The 18,104-nt window shown below is 36.3% G+C and overlaps 1 protein-coding gene across 5 annotated transcripts in view; it reads right to left on the reverse strand.

The window, feature by feature from the left end:
- Positions 1 to 18,104, reverse strand: part of TBC1D19 (TBC1 domain family member 19) — a 155,674-nt gene that overhangs the window by 96,246 nt on the left and 41,324 nt on the right. For all 5 annotated transcript variants that reach the window (XM_032853731.1, XM_032853725.1, XM_032853720.1 and 2 more), the window contains 3 exons: positions 6,353 to 6,427; positions 4,524 to 4,587; positions 3,280 to 3,326 (listed from right to left, as the gene is read on the reverse strand). In XM_032853731.1, the coding sequence (XP_032709622.1) occupies positions 3,280 to 3,326; positions 4,524 to 4,587; positions 6,353 to 6,427 (186 nt within the window). The remainder of the gene's footprint in view (positions 1 to 3,279; positions 3,327 to 4,523; positions 4,588 to 6,352; positions 6,428 to 18,104) is intronic.

Here is an 18,104-nt window from a genome sequence, read left to right on the forward strand (position 1 = left end):
ATTACGGATGCACTTGTGATGAGCACTGGGTGATGTATGGAAATGTTGGATCACTATATTGTATACCTGAAACTAATATGACACTTTATATTAACTAACTGGAATTTAAATAAAAGCTTAAAAAATAAAAAGCATCCTGTGAAGGAGATTAGGTAACAGAAATGCTATCATATCTGAGGAAGGGATTAATGAACTGATAACTAATCACTGATGAACGGAATGTGAGATAATGCCAAAACAGTTTCTTAAAATTGCAGACACTAAATTGAAACTAAAAATATCAATGTTATTTGTTAAAAAAAATATAGCAAAGAATCAACAGTCTGCTAAATGCAGACTAATACAGAACAATACAATTTTAGCCTAATTACACAAGTAAGGGATTATACCACACAGGAACTTCACAAATGGATAGAAAAGAGAAAGAAATGATGAATATGAGGGTAACAGAAAAGAGAAAATATTAGAAATGCAGTAAGTATAAGGATATAATTATAGAAAATGTTTTTTAGTTAAAGAAGCATCTCAGCATGAATAATCAGAGATCAATTCATCAATAGTCCTGAAAGAAACAGAATGTTATGACTATTAAGGAGAAAACATAAAGATAACCATACAAAAACCACATGAACTTTTGGCCCTTAAGTGCTAGAAAGGGAAAGAGTTTGGGAGAAATCTTTAACAAGCCAAGAGAATTAAGGCAGTTTCTGATCAAACTAACTTCTCCTTAGAGTTATAAGGAGATTACAGGTGGAGAGTCGGGTGGCTCAGTCAATTACATGCCTGACTCTTAATTTCAGCTCACGTCATGATCTCAGGGGGTTGTGAGACTGAATCCCACTTTGGGCTCTGTGCTGAGCACTGAGCCTGTTCAAAACTCTCTCTCTCCCTCTCCCTCTGCCCCTTAAATCCCCCCACCTCCCACTTGGTCTTTCTCTCTCTCTCTCAAAAAAAAAAAAAAAAAAAAAAAAAAGGAGACATCCTACAGTTGACTTTTAAACAACATAGGTTTGAACTGCATGGGTCCACTCAAATGCAGACTTTTTACAGTACAGTATTATAAATGTGTTTTCTTTACTTTATGATTTTAATATTTTCTTTCCTCTAGCATATTTTATTGCAAAATTAGAGTATATAACACATACAATATATGCTCATTGACTATTATGTTATCAGTAAAATTTCCAATCAACAGTAGACTATCAGTATTTAAGTTTCAGGGGAGTCAAAAGTTTTCTGTGGATTTTTGACTATGCAGGGGATCAGAACCCCTGGGTTGTTCAAGCATCAACCATATGCCATATGTTTTATGCTGGCAAACTAGTATCAGGGGCAACAGTTCAGAAAAGAAATAAAAATAAATTGTGAAAGATTCATTACTTCTTTTACTCATTCATTCAACACCTATTTATTGAGCAACTATAGTGCTAAACACTATTCTACCATAGCAGCTGGTGTGTGGTAGCGCTATGCTTATCTCCAGGGACACCTGGATGTCCGGTAGTGACCCTTGGCCATGATGGGATGAAATATACTAACCAGTCATTTATATTGTGCTATTTAATGTCCCCTGGATATAGTCCATATCAGTTTACTTACATTGTTTCTTGAAAATGTACAGATAGCTCGTTTCACCTGATTTACCAGAGGGGCTATAAAAGACCCCTTGGGAAACTTGTGCCTCAACTCCCAAGGCCAGTGTATCTCACTTGTATCTTGACATTGCATAACCCAAAGACAAAGCATGTCCTGTGCAACTGAGAAAGAATCCTAGGAGCTCATCTGAAAGTTTGGATCTCTTTGTACTTGTATGTGCTTTCTTTCTCTTGCTGAAACAAAAACCTCCTATGGTTAAATCTTGTGAAGTCCTGTGAGTCTCTTGGATTATCTGACTCTGTAATTGTTGCAGCAGTGCACAAAACAGAAAGAGAAGCTCCTGCCCTTGTGGATCTTCCATTTAATAGGAGAAGGGAGGCAATAGGAGAAGGCAGAAAAAGACAATGTTATATAATGATAATGCTATGAAGAAAAACAAAGTAGGAAAAGGCTAAAGGGAGTTCCAAGCAGGAGGTACAGGGAAGACTTTGCTGAAAAGGTGACATTTAAAGCAAAGAGATAAGGAGTTGAGGGAACATGCAAACAAACATCTGAGGAAAAAAATCACTGTGGGCAGAGAAAACAAGGAGCAAAGACCCTCAGATGGGAGGAAAGCTGGGAGAAAGCAAGGAGGCTAAACTAGCTGGAGTAGAACAAATCAGGGAAAAGTTATAGGAGATGAACTCAGAGAGGTAATGGGGTACCAGATCAAATAGGATGTTTTAGACCACTGTCATGACTTTGGCTTTTAAGTAGAATGAGATGGGAAGCCGCTGGACATGAGAGGAGTGATTTATCTGGAATGGTACCTAAAGGGCTTCCTCTGGGAACTGCACTGAGAAGAGATTCTGGGTGGTCAAGGGTGGAGCAGGAAGACCAGTAGGAAGCCACTGCAGTGGTCCAGACAAGACACCGGAGCTTGGACCGTGGAAGTAGGAGGGATAGTGATAAGAAATGGGTGGATTCTGAATACATTTTGAAGGTAAAGTTAACAGGATTTGCTGATAGATTATGTGTAAGGTATAAAAGAAAGAGGAGAGTCAAAGAAGGGTCAATTAAAATAATTAATGAGTTCTAACTGGCTACTATAGAGTTGCACTTAATGATCGATGTACCTATCAAACTTAACTAAGCTCATCATCTTCACTAACCTGCTCCTCCTCCTGTACTCTCTCTCATGGGAAAGGTACTTCTGTCCAGCTACTCAATCTAGACACTTAAATCATCCTTATCTTTTATTTTTCTCATACTCCCCAAACCTAATCAGGTCCTAAATCCTCCTAAAAATCTCTTGCAAATCTGTTGAACTCTTTCCATTTCCAACACTGTTCTTTTGCAGCAGATTCTTTTCACGTCTTGCCTAGACTACTAAAACAGGAAAGGACTTAAAAAGGAAAAGATTCACTGAACATCTGTCTAGGCCAGGCAACAGGTTACCTGATTTATAATTACTGTTTTTTAATCAAAATCTTCCTAATTGATTTTCTTGCCTTTAATCTCTCCACATTCCAATGTATTTTCCGGGAGCTATTTCCAAACACAAATCCGATCATGTCATTACACTGCTTCAATGAATCTAGGGCTTTATACATGGCAATTCCTCTGCCTGGAGATATTCTTATATCGTCATTTCTTCCTCTTTTACCCTCATTAATATACCTATATTGATCCAATATAACCTACCTCCAGAAAATCCTTTGGTGCATAAACAGGTCTGAAAAGGCTTAAATCTGGAATTAATAAAATAGATTAGAACAAAATTTCAATACAACATATGAATGGTTATTAATAAAAAATGTTAATGACTCTTTCATATGTTACAATGCAGCTAGGTTAATTCAGACTTGTAGAGTATTGACAATTTGTCATTCATTGTCTTAAGTTTTGGGAACACAAAAATGAAAAGGCAGTCCCTTCCCTTAACAGCCTAAGATGACATATGCTGAAAGAAATTAAGAGACTGCCCTTCATAAATCTGTAATAAATTTATAACTGAATTGAAAAAACAATGTCAATATAACATAAAAGTTCTATATGAGAATTCTCAAAGTACATAGAACATAAATAATACTTTCTTAGTGAATTCCTCTAGTTGTATTGAACTGTTCTCCCTTTTGAACTTATATAACACACTGCTCCTCTAGTAGGGTACTTATTTCTTGCCCAGTCTCCCACACTTATTTTTAAAGGAGTGGTGGTGGGACGCCTAGGTGGCTCAGTTGGTTAAGTGTCTGCCTTTGGCTCAGGTCATGATCCCAGGGTCCTGAGATCGAGTTCCACACCTGGCTCCTTGCTCAGCAAGGAGCCTGCTTCTCTCTCTGCCTGCCATTCCCCCTACTTGTGCTCCCTCTCTCTCTACCTCTCTCTGACAAATAAATAAATAAGATCTTTAAAAAAAAATAAGGAAATAAAGGAGTGGTAAGGGATTATGTACATGTCTATCTATACAATTATATACATCTGTTTATCATAATAAATGAGACATAGTTGTCACTCATATGTTTATAAAATTGATTGATTCCATTTTAACATTAAAATAAACCAAAATACTTAAAAACATTTAGAAGTTTCAAAACTTTTCACCATTTAACCTACCTTTAAAGCCTGAAAAATATTTACCTTAATTATGAGTCTAAGAAATCCACTGAAAGATTTAATCTACTTTTCTATAAAGATGTTTTCAAATGCTGCTTTAAAAATGGATAACTGATTTAAATACTCTTGAAATAAGGCAAAACATTGGTCAAAGTTAGGAATTTTTAAATTGCAAAGTAGAAGTTTAAGCAATAAAAGTAGAGGATAGGAATTAGCAGGGAAGGAAAATTGCTCTCTTTCCAAAAGAATTGTTAACATTGTTATTTTGGACCCAGAATTAAGAGCGCAATTTGTTTCCTACTACCACATTTTGCAAAAAGTTGTTCGTATACCTGGTTCATCAGTTCCCATTTCATTCCATTTATTGAGAAGTTCTTTCTGTTCTCCAACTGGCCTCTAAAAAAGGTAATTTTAAAATTGGTTTCATTTTGTGAAGTTTAGCAATGCAGCTGAAAAATAAGAACCAATAACTTACCGAAAAGTTTGAATAAGCTACCATAACATAAGAAAAAAATAATTTTACTACATACGGAGAACTTTTTTTGGAATTACTCTTAAATTACTGTTATTTAACTATTATATCTAGTCTGAATGGCTCAGGTAGAACGTGATACTAATGAGCCCCCCAAAAAGAAGGTAAATGATCTCTACTGGACAGTAAATTTCACAAAGAAATACTGCTCCTCAGCCACATACTCCATCTCTTACCCCATCTAGCAACCTCAGAAAGGCATCATAAGGGGGACTGGCAAAGACAGTGTGACTCCGAGTCAGTAGCATCATCTTCCTATATGAAAGACAGTATATTGCCCAATACTATATACTTCAACTTTATATGGAGAACTTTATAATCCATATAAATTTATCTGCTTTTTACACCATCCTTCTGGTGCCTTCAGTGACTTGTCCTTGGGTATTACCCAAAGTTCATCCACTATATCCTGTCCCACAACAAGGAATAAATAGCAGGTAGGGAGAATAAAGTGAAGAGAAACTTGTGTTTTCCTATTCAGGAGCTGTCAGAAAGAATCTTGAGCATTCTTCAGGTGGCTTTTCTTTTCCTCTTTATCTCTCCCCGCTCAAAACCCATAGTGACATGTATGCAGCCACGGACTCAGCTAGAGGCGAGGGATCAAACCAGGCCCTGACTCGTGCCTCCTGAATATCAGTTGAGTTGCACTTGAGAAAGAGCCTGAGCTATGGACCCTAAGACTCGCTGACGTGACTGCCTGCATGTATTAAGAGGCAAAACTGGGTTGTACGTTTAACTGTTACAAGATTACCCTGTACTTGCACGAATTATAAATTGCACCATTGTAAGCTAGTGAATTGCTAGTTAAAGATTAGCTAAGTAAACAAAAGTTACTGGCGTCAGAAGATCCGCTACCAGCGCTTGGGAAATGGGTTTCGTAAAAGCTTAAGGGGTTTCATGTGAATGTTATGTGTGTATGAGCAATCAACCAAAAATAGATCCTTCCTTATAATTGTTTCTGTTAGCTATATAATGCCTCACAGCCTTGAATAAAATTGGCACTGCTTGGACATCATCCACTGTGTCCCTCCTGTCCTCATTTCTTTACATGTCTTACTCTCTCTCCATTCTCTTACCCTCTCGACCCTGCTTGTGTGGTCGCACCGGTGGTGACAGTGACAGATAAATGTTGAGAATTAGATCTAATAATACTATTATTAGAACTAAATAGTTCAACAGAGAAATGAAAAATCATCATTCCATTCTCTATGTTAATACTGAAAGATGGTACCATACTGGCTATTACAAGATGATAGTATGCCTCAACCCCATCTCCGATTCAAAAAATATGGTTATTGTGCTAATTAGCCAAAAGGAGACCAAAGGTAAGTAAAATTCTTAAAGACCATTTATAACACTTATAACCTTTATAACCAGATTTCTAAATAATCTATATGTAGATTATATATTGTATTTTTATTTATTCTCAAGATATGTTCATTACAAAAAGCATTACAATATATGTAATAGAAATCTATATAGAATATACCCACGTAAGTGGCCTTTTACAGATTTTTGTTTCAATATAAACTGGTATACTGGTTAAAAAAAAACAACTGCCTAACAGTTACAACTTCATGGTACTCCTAGTATTTGATTCACAATAAAATACTTAAATATTAAAATTACCTTTCGTGCCAATGGGATACTCAGTTCAGTGCACATGCTATTTAAACTCTTCAAAATTCTTTTTTCCCAACTTCCCTGAAATATAAAAAAATAACTTATTATTGTTTCTGGTTAATAATACCAAAACTAATTTTTTAAAAAATTAAAGCTATTATGAGTTATATAGAAATGGTGAGGTTGGTTGAGATTGGTTAACTTCATTCATTAGTTCACTCAACAAATATTGATTATTGCCTACTATGTGCCAGATACTACCCTTAGTGCTGTGAACTAAGCCATGAACAGAAGGTCTCAGTCTTCATAAAACTTATGTTCTAGGGGGAAGGATGGCAATGAGATTAGAAAAAAAAAAAAATCAACAACTCATATTATAAGAAAAAATAGCACGTAATAAAAAGGTAAATTACTTTTAAGCATTTTGTAAATATTTGATACTCAGAAATCCCATTAATAACCTAGTAAAAAATGAAATTTTATAGGAATTATTATATTGTGATTTTTCCAAACAAGACATTTCAGTCCTAAATACTTCACCATGCATGTTCTAATAAGAACCTTCTCCGACAATAATAACCACAATACTGCTATCACACCTAAGAAAACTAGTGTTAATATTTCACACCATCTAATACCTAGTCCACCATCAAACTATTCCAGTCGTCCCCAAAATATCTTTTATAGTTTTTAAAATCCATAATCCATTAAAAATGCATGCATTACATTTCGTTGTTATGTCACTTTCCATGTAGCTGAATCTAGAGTCTCTTTGTTCTTTTCTCTTTCATGATATTGACTTTATTGAGGAGTCCAGGCTAGTTATCTTCTAGAATGTGTTACAATATGGATTTGTCTTATTGGGTTTTTTGCAGCATTGATTACCTTCTTCTCTAGCCCCCATATCTCTTTTAAGCTTGAAATAATAAGTTCTTTTTAATAGCCAGTCATAAACTGAATACCCATGTATACCATGTTTTAGTAAATTATTCTTTTTAACAACAAGCTAAAATGTCATAATTTTTTTTTGGTCTTTTTACTAAAACATGCCTAGAGGCCACTTCTGGCTCACTGAAACCAAAATAAAATAATACCAAAGCTTCAAAATTTAGATCAAGAGAAGAGAACTATATATAACAGCATTGATAATGGACAGTTATATCCAGGCAATAAAAGTAGAATAATAATAATAATAGCTCCTTTATGTGGTTGTTATAAAGCTTAAAGATGTAAAGTGCCTGGAACAGTGACATAATAATGATGATAATAATAATCATTCAATAATCGATAGATTTTACTATAGCTATTATTGTTCACAGCTTCGTCTTTAACAGACATATTTAAATACATTACCCTCTTTATCTGGAATATACTCTCCATGTTCTACTCTAATCCCCAACATATTTTTTCCTATTATCTGAATAAATCTTATTCACTTCTCAGGTCTTCATCTCTATTAAGATTTCTCTTCCTGGTCCCTCACCCCAGATAGTAGTAGGTGCATTTGCTTATAGTCTCTCACAGCACCCCTTCCTTCACCTATCATGCACATAATCACACTTTCTCTAGCACATAATAGATGATCAATGATTGAATCGATTTTTACTCTAAGTAATGTTGCAAGCATTTTTAAAAAAATTTGATACAACAGCCTAAGCAATGAATGAACAAAAAAGCATTTATCTGTATGAGAAATATATAGCTGTGTGAAACGTATAAGCCTTAGTTCACTAAATATTTAGAAACAGATTTTCAGGAGTAAAAGAATAGTCTTCATAAATTATATGAAATGCTGACAAAACTAATCCCATTTACTGGTTTATTTTCAATTATCTCTCTCTCTCTCTCTCTCTTTTTTTTTTCTGTAAATACTTCCTTAAATCCAAGACCTAAATAAAACACATTTGAGCACCTTATTCATGATCAATGAATTAACAATTATATATTGTTAGTTATAACAGTATAATCTTCTTCCACCCTCAATGTCCTATCCTCAATTTATCTGAAGAAATCTTATTCAACTTTCAAGTCTCAGCTTAAATATCATCTCTTCTAATAAGCCTTCTGTCACTTGCTTCCCCCACTTCAGACTGTGGGGGAAGGAAATACAAAAAAGCTTATTTTGGGAAAAAAAAAAAAAAAAAGGAATTTTAATTCAGTCATTGCTATAAAAATAAAATTTGCATAAAGATTAAAAATCTAGTCTCTGGGGCGCCTAGGTGGCTCAGTCGGTAAAGTGTCTGCCTTCAGCCCAGGTAATGATCCCAGGGTCCTGGGCTCAAGTCCCACATTGGGCTCCCTGCTCATTGGGGAGTGTGCTTCTCCCTCTCCCTTTGCCCCTCCACACTGCTTGTGCTCACTCTCTCTCTCATACTCTCTCTCAAATAAACAAATAAAATCTTTTAAAGAATAAAAAAATGAAAAAGTCCAATTCCTGAATTCATATCACTTATCCTATTATATAAAGAAAAACTTAACTGAAATGGTTTAAGTTAGTGAAATCGTGAGTTCCCTGTTTCCAGAAGTACTCAAGCAAAGGGACATGAACTTCAGGGGTTGAATGAGATAAATTTGGGTCCCCTTCAACTCCAGTCATAGATAACTTTTTTCAGGCTCTATCTGCAGAAGTGCCTAAACAAGCCCAAAGTCTCAAAAATAAATGCTTAAAAAAAAAGTCCTATGCTATTTATTTAAATTAAAATGTTAATATATATTTAGCACACACAGAAAAAGTGGAAGTGGCAAATAAACTATTGAGAAATGACAGTGCACTAATGCAAGATACAAAGAAAATAATGGTTTCTACCCAAAAGACATGAAATAAAGCTTTAAAATGCTACTTAAAAGAAAAATGAATGGCCTTTTACGTTTAAAATGTTTAATAGGAAGACATTACCTTTTACTCAAACCCACATCCTCTCCAAATGAAATTATTGTTGCCTTCAAATCACTTCCCTAATAATTGCAATCTATGGTATTAAGTCAAAGGATTTCAAGAGTTTTATAAATAAGGTAATTTCTAAGCCATGAGATGCAAAAAAATTACAAAAGAATCACAATTGTATTGAAAACTCTAATTGGTTATTATCTATTGCCTTGCTACTTTTTTATAACGTTTGGGACTTCATCAAGATCAAAAGCTTCTGCACAGCAAAGGAAACAGTCAACAAAACAAAGAAGCAACCCACAGAATGGGAGAAGAGATTTGAAAATGACACTACAGGCAAAGGGGTGATATCCAAGATCTGTAAAGAACTCCTCAAACTCAACACACAAAAAACAGATAATCATGCCAAAAAAATGGGCAGAAGGCATGAATAGACACTTCTCCAAGGAAGACAAGCAAATGGCTAACAGACACATGAAAAAATGTTCATCATCATTAGCCATCAGGGAGATTCAATTCAAAACCACATTGAGATACAACCTTACACCAGTTAGAATGGCCAAAATTAACAAGACAGTAAACAACATGTGTTGGAGAGGATGTGGAGAAAGGGGAACCCTCTTACACTGTTGGTGAGAATGCAAGTTGGTACAGTCATATTGGAAAACCGTGTAGAGATTCCTTAAGAAATTAAAAATAGAGCTACTCTATGACCCTGCAATTGTACTACTGGGTATTTACCCCAAAGATAGAGATGTAGTGAAAAGAAGGGCCATGTGTACCCTAATGTTCATAGCAGCCAATGGCCACAGTCACCAAACTATGGAAAGAACCAAGATGCCCTTCAACAGATGAATGGATAAAGAAGATATGGTCCATATATACAATGGAGTAATATGCCTCCATCAGAAAGGATGAATACCCAAATTTTGTATCAACATGGATGGGACTGGAAGAGATTATGCTGAGTGAAATAAGTCAAGCAGAGAGAGTCAATTATTATATGGTTTCACTTACTTGTGGAGAATAAGGAATAACACAGAGGACACGGGGAGATGGAGAAGAGAAGTGAATTGGGGGAAATTGGAGGGGGAGACAAACCATGAGAGACTGTGGAATCTAAGAAACAAATTGTGGGTTTTGGAGGGGAGGGAGGTGGGGCTGGGTGAGCTTGGTGGTGGGTACTATGGAGGGCATGCATTGCATGAAATGGAAAAAAAAAAAACAATGAAACTAAATAAGTCTTTAAAAGCCATATAATTTAGTGTGTAAAAATTTTGAAATCATAAAATTAAAAAATGATTTCCTTCACACTGAAAAAAGTAAAGCAAAATATTTATAACCCTGCTATCTAAAGGAAAAAGATTTTAGTAATTCTCTGACTATACAAGTAATACATTTATTCAACATAATTTGGAAAAAAGTATAATATGTGAAGAATAGAATAATAAATAAGTATCTATAAGTTTCTATCAAAATAAACCATTGTTAATATTTTGTTCTCTTCTTTCATTTGTTTTATGCATGTGTGTGTACAGCTGAGATACACACCTGTGTATACATATTTAATTAGAGTGGAATTAAATTGTTTTATATTTTGCTTTTTCCATTTAAAATTATATTATATACATTATCCTATTTCATTATATTCTTTCAAAAGTAACATTTTTTTTTTTTTATTTGACAGACAGAGATCACAAGTAGGCAGAGAGAGAGGAGGAAGCAGGCTCCCCACTGAGCAGAGAGCCTGACGCGGGGCTTGATTCCAGGATCCTGGGATCATGACCTGAGCTGAAGGCAGAGGCTTTAACCCACCCAGGCACCCCAAAAGTAACATTATTAAGGACCATGTAACATTGTCTTTTGGAGATACCATGCTATATATATGCAAGCATTACTGTTACTCATTTAGATTCTTTTAATTTTTTTTTAAGATTTTTTATTTATTTATTTGACAGACAGAGATCACAAGCAGTCAGAGAGGCAGGCAGAGAGAGAAGGGGAAGCAGGCTCCCTGCTGAGCAGAGAGCCCGATGCGGGGCTCAATCCCAGGACCCTGAGATCATGACCTGAGCTGAAGGCAGAGGCTTTAACCCACTGAGCTATCCCAGCACCCCTCTTTTAAATTTTTAAATATTATCATGAACATAAATTTCTACATTTCCCCGATTCTTCCCTTTAGATAAGGTTCTAGAAATGGAATTACTAGGAAAAAGGGTGTGAATATTTTCTGAGAGGGAACAATTTTCTATTTTTTGTTTATTCAATTCATCCGTCATTCCATCATTAAAAAAAAAAAAAAAAAGGTATCTACTGAGCATCTGCCAAGAGGCAGGCACTGTGCCAGAAGTTGAAGATACAGTTCTGAAAGGAGACACTGATCCTGCTTCACAGAGATGGCAGAATCTAGAAGATAATATAGACAACCCAATATTGTGGGAAGAGGTCTAGGGAGCCTCCTGTATGGAGGATTGGAGACAAAGAAAAAGTACCTGAGAATCCGAGATCTCAGGGTCAGAGAGCCTTCCTACAGAAACCATCATGTAACCTGACACCTGAGAATGTGCAGAAGTTAGCCAGAATGTGTGAGATTTGTGGGGAGGCAGTTTCAGGTAGAGGCAACAGCATGAGCAGCAGTTCTCCTGCTGGAACTACTGAAGGAAGTCAAGTATGATTAGATAGAGGTAGATGTGGTGGAAGTATGCAGGGGAGTAAGGAGGGGGAGGAAAAATGTGAGGACACAAGAGATAAGACTTGAGTAGTAAAGAGGAGCAAGATAATTTATAGTTTTTATAAGGAAAAATAAGAAGTTGCAGTTGTGTCCTAAAAGTCTGGGAAGTCTTGGGTTTTTAAAAAAGATTTTATTTATTTATTTAAGACAGAAAGCATGCTTGCACTTGAGCTTGAGCAGGGTGAGCAGCAGAAGGTGGGGTGGGGGGAGAGAATCTCAAGCAGATTCCCTGACGAGTGTGGAGCCCTATGCAGGGCTTGATATCAGACCATGAGATCAACACTGGAGCCAAAACAAGAGTCGGACCCTTAACGCACTGAGCCATCCAGAAACCCCCTAAAAGTCTGGAAAGTTTTAAGAAATGGAGTAACAAAACAGAAGGTAGAAAGATCAATTAGGAAAAGGATGAGAATTGAAGTCATATAAAACTTTTCATTTTTATTTAGGTTACTGGATTCACAGAGAACTGCACAAATTCAACCACATAGCATATTTTGAATTTGTCCGAGCATTTCTGGAGTGGATAAAGAAACAGGCTGAATATCATCAGGTAGTACAGATTCTAAAGCCAGACTGTCCAGGTTGAAATTCCAACTCTTCCATATACTAGTTTTGTGAAACTGGACCAATCTAAGATCCTAAGAATAACACATCTCGGGCCTTGTCACAAACGTTAAATGAGTAAATAACTGTAAAGCACTAGAATGGTATGTGGCACATAATTAGAGCGCTATGTGCTCACTAGTACTATTTCACAAGGAAATAGTACTTAAGGATATTGAGAATTAAGTATAAGGATAATTATACTTAATCGCACACTGTATATGTTTCTTCAAATACTGCTTTTCTAAAAGGTGTAGCAAAGTAGTTCTCAAATTATTTTACATGGAAATAGGGTTTCACAGTCACATCAGTCTGAACAACACTGAATTAAATAAAATTAAACAGCTTCTTTATTGCAGAACATCTCAGAGCCCTTAACATGCCAAAATAAATTGTATGTAACAAAATTAAGGAGTATTGAACTAAAACCCAAAGTATAAAATAAACATCCATGAGCCCACAGTTATATAATAAATAAATGGGGGGGAGGGAGGAGACTCTTCCATGCAGAAACACCAAATAATTTCTGCATAGACTCCCACCTCACGGAGGTGGAACATAAATGTCTCACCTTACATGTGAACCATAAATAGTGACTTCCTCCAAAGAGTACAGTATACAAGGGGGTGGGGACCGAAAAGTGACTTTGCAGTGGGGCAGCCTCACAAATACTACCCAAGGCAGTAGAGCCAGGTCAGCAACAACAGTGCCAACCATGTCGACAGTATATACCCTGATGTGATATGAGGAACATAAAGGGCACTTTCTATCTGTGGTCCTCCTCCAAAAACCTCCCCTTGCAGTCTAATCATGAGAAAAACATCAGACAAATTCCAATAGGGGGATATTCTACAAAATACCTGACCAGTACTTCTCAAAACTGTCAAGGTCATCAAAAACAAGGAAAGTCTGAGAAACTGTCATAGCCAACAAGAGCCTAAGGAGACATGACAAAGACATGACAAACAAATGTAATACAGTATCCTAGAACAGAAAAAGGAAGGTTAAAACTAAGAAAATACAAATAAAGTATGACCATTAGCTAATAGGGGAGACTAGGTGTGGAATCTATCGGAACTCTATAATATCTTCTTAATTCTGTAAATCTAAAACTCTTATAAAAAATCAAGTCTATTAAAAAATCATAAAGTAAGTTGTGATTCTAGGAGTGAAAGGAACAGCACAGTACCACAATAGCAGCGTATGATGACAGATGGCAGCTATGCTTCTGGTGAGCATCGTGATGTGCATAGAGTCATCAAATCACTATGGGATACAGCCGAAACTATGCTCAACACCTGAAACTAATGTAACATTGTGTGTCAACTATACTTCAATAAAAAATAAATACAAATAAAAACCATGAATTTTTAATCAATCAATTAATTAATTAATTAAACTGTGTTCACCAAGTGGAAGGCGGTATGGGCCTCAATTTCCAAACTCATTTGTCCATCGAACCCTTTTTTGTGGAGCATCTCTCAGGGCTAGTATTCAGCAGAAAACCCTCCGGGAAATGCTGATGCACTATAAGAAACCTCTTTCCCTCATCAACCCAGAAAACTGAACACCAATCTAGCTTGCCAAAACCTGTAGAAAGTTGATTTACATCCAACTCTGAAGACACAAGAGCAGAGTAAAGTTCAAATAACTCATGAAACTTTAATAGAAAAAAAAAAATCAAATTTTTCCAGGCTCCAGTTCCAATATATTTTCTGCTGACTTGTTTAATGAATAAAAGTAGAAGGAAATACTGATTTTTTTAAAGTTCTTTTTGATTGTAAAGAGCAAAGAACAACTTAATAAGGAACCACCTATGCCCAGGTCCTCCCTAGTGCTCCTACAGAATGTTTTAGCCAGCTCCCCCATAGCACATAGTACTTTCTACCTTACGCTCCAACTAGTTATGCCCACGTCTTCTTTCAATGATTAAAACATGAGTTACCCACAGGCAGAATCTTTATCTAATTTCTTTCTTTCTTTTAAGATTTACTTATTCATTTGAGATAAAGAGGGAGAGACGGAGAGCGAGCTGAGGGGAAGGGCAGAGGGAGGCAGAGAGAGAAACCTAAGCAGACTTGACACTGAGCATGGAGCACAGCATGGGGCTCAATCTCACAACCCTAAGATCATGACTTGAACTGAAACCAAGATTTGGATGCTTAACCGACTGTGCCACCCAAGTGCCTTATATCTAGTTTATTTCTGAATCTTCATAGCACATAGTAGAGTGTCTTTTAGCAGGCATTCAGTAAAGATCTTTTAAATGAATATCACAATAACTGGTAGAAGAGATGACAAGCACCTTTACTATTAATTTGACATAAACTTCCCAAGTTTTTGCTACTTAAAGGTCAGTATGCTAGATGTAATGGGTATACAAAAATATTTTTAAATTGTTACTGCTTCCAAGAGGCTTATAACAAAAGCCAAAAAGATGTACATAGAAATTGCTCTAACAGAACACAATTTGTGATAAGAACTGTAAAATGACAGTGTGCTACAAGAGTCTAAAAGAGGGAGAGGTCCTTTTCAACAGGGATGATAACTATCACAGAGAAGAATGTCTTCTGAGCTGACCCTCACAAATTAGATGGATTTTCATAATGCTAAGCAGGCAGAAAGAGCTTTCTGGGACAAGAAAAAGAAATGAGGAAAGTGTTAAAAGATGCAAGGGGAAAAGGTAAAATGATTCACTTGGAAGGGCACACAGAACAGTTATAAGACAGTAGAGACTAATAAAGTAGAAGGGGAAGCTAGGGACAAACAGTAAAATTCTTAAATGTTGAGCTTTGGAGTAGGAACTTGTTAGGCATTGGTAGTCACTGAAGAGTTGGGAGAAGGCAGTGAGATACATTATAAGGTTTCACCTGCTTGTACCTAAACTTAATTGTAGTAAGAGTATATAGGATGATGGGGAGGGAGACAAGTTGAAAATCAGGAGGTGTAAGAATAAGACAAGGATGTGAATTAATGTTTGAAACAAAGCTAGCACTTGTCTTCCTCATCATCTCTGTGATCACCATGGTAACGGTCTCGAGGATAAAAAGAAAGAAGAGGCTATAAGACTATGGGAAGAAATAATTTGTAGAACTTAATGACTATTTGGATATAGAAAACAGAGATCAAAGATATTTCAAGTCTAAATTACTATAGTAACGATAAATTAATAGAAATAGAAGGTCAGGAAGAGATGCTCATTTTAGGAACAACGTAATAAATTCAGTTTTAGACATGTTGATTTTGACCTCACAGAAGAAATGTACAGTAGATAGTTGATTATAGAGGGTTAGAGGCAAAAAAGATGTGGCAGCAAAGAAGAGGGAAGCTGTGGAAATCTGAATGAGATGACCTGAATGTTCTTAATAAACTAAGTGGCAAATATTAAAAGCATTTAAACATTTAAAATGAGAGAGAAGTAGAATTAGGGGCTACACCAGCATGAAAAATTCTGGGAAAATCTAACCAGAAAGCAGGTAAGGCATGATGAATAATAAAATAATTGACAAGCAGCGAAATGAATCCACTGAAGGACAAATAAATGGATTTAAACTGATGGTAAATACACAATTCATGTAACTTTCCTAAGTAATTCCACAGTTAGGGAGAAGAAAGTAGATGACAGAAGGAGCCATAGGCTGGGGACTGGAAAGGCAGACAGAAGTCAAACGGGGCAAGAGGCGATGTGGTGCAAGGGGGCACACTGATGGAGTGGTACTTACGCCATTCAGACTAATGAGCTTTTGTGCAAAGAGGAGAGAACTGCCTAATACAACAGGGAGCTTAAGAACTAGATGACTCGGGTGCCTGGGTGGCTCAGTGGGTTAAGCCGCTGCCTTCGGCTCAGGTCATGATCTCAGGGTCCTGGGATGGAGTCCCGTATCGGGCTCTCTGCTCAGCGGGGAGCCTGCTTCTCTCTCTCTCTCTGCCTGCCTCTCTGTCTACTTGTGATCTCTCTCTGTCAAATCAATAAATAAAATCTTGAAAAGAAAAAAAAAAAGAACTAGATGACTATGCGAGAACAAGTAAAAGAAGATAGCCAGACACTGACTGGTAGAGGACGTATTTAGTGTGACTACAGTTAAAGAATCAATTATTTCAACAAATCGTGTTCCACGGGCTAAGTACTGTACCGGACGCCGAGAATTAAAAAACATAATCCCTGCCCTTAAAGAATGAAAAATGTGGTACGGGGATTGACAAGGTTCCTGTAAAAAGACAAGTGGCAAACATTTTAGACTTTGCAGGTCATAAGGTATCTATGCAACTACTAAACTCTGACATTGTTGTGTGAAAGCACCCACTGACAATGTGTAAATAAATGAACAAGACTATTTTCCAATAAAATATATTTTATTAATTCCTATAATTTTCATGGGTCACAGATATTATTATTCTGCGGGCTTTTCAGCCAGTTGAAAATGTAAAAGAAAACAGTCTTAGCTTGCCAGCTGTACAAAAATGGGCGGCAGGGCAGATCTGGCCCAGGGGCTGTGGTGTACCAACCCCTGAGTTAGTGGGTAAGTCTGGAAAGAAAAAAGAGGAGTAGCATAATATATAGCATAATATAGCAATACATATACTTACCCATCATACGTGTTCTCAGCAACTGCAGTGGGCTTGAAGAATGGACCTATTATTTACCTCTCTACCACTTCTTTTCCATCATGATAGAAAAATAACTTTAGTAACTTCTTTCTCACACTTAATATGCTAAAACTGATACTTTCTCCAAACCCTTTGGAAATTTTCAAATTTCACCAAAAAAATATTCATACCCAACCTTTTTACTTTTTTGAGTTTATATCTTTATAACAAAAGAGCAAACTATCTTTTCACACATGTATCATTTAATGATTATGCTTTATGACTTATCAATAATATTGTCCGATTGCTAGACCTAAAGTTACCACCCAGAGATAAGAATATATTACATATTTCCTCAAATATCTTCATGTTATTGCTTCCTTTCACCATCTGATTTTGAGAGCTTTTTAAACGAAAATAAAAGTTGAGAAATAAAAGAGCTGCCTCACATCCACTGCTTGAATGATGATAACTCAAAGCAGCAGATTATTTCCCAGGAGCAAAACAAACCACTATGATAACTGAGGTTGAGTGACGGGTTCATGGAAGTTCTTTGGGATATATTTGAAATTTTTCATGATAATCTCTGAGACTATGATCGAGAAAGGTCCACTTTGTGTTGCCCATTAAACACCTTGGCAGTGGCAGAGAGTCACACTCAGTGCCTTGAGGAAGGCTCACAGAGGCTACCTCAGAGGCTACCTTATAGGCTACTTCATAGGCAGGTGCACGAGGCCCTGCTGAGGTGAAAAACAGTCTAGAGGTCAAGGGCATGTGACAGAACGTGTTTCTATTTTAACAGTTCTTTACAATTTTCTGTGTAAAATCATTTCATTTTTAAAGTGAATTTTAGTTGTTTCAGCCCATTTTAGACAGCAGGTTCATTTGCGTTCCATGACAGAATACAGTTAGTATGTTAGCAGCCTGCTGTGAGAACAAACCAATTTCAA

This window comes from Lontra canadensis, unplaced genomic scaffold (assembly GCF_010015895.1).
Source record: "Lontra canadensis isolate GAN:19392208 unplaced genomic scaffold, GSC_riverotter_1.0 scaffold1, whole genome shotgun sequence".
In the NCBI taxonomy this organism is placed as follows: Eukaryota; Metazoa; Chordata; class Mammalia; order Carnivora; family Mustelidae; genus Lontra; species Lontra canadensis.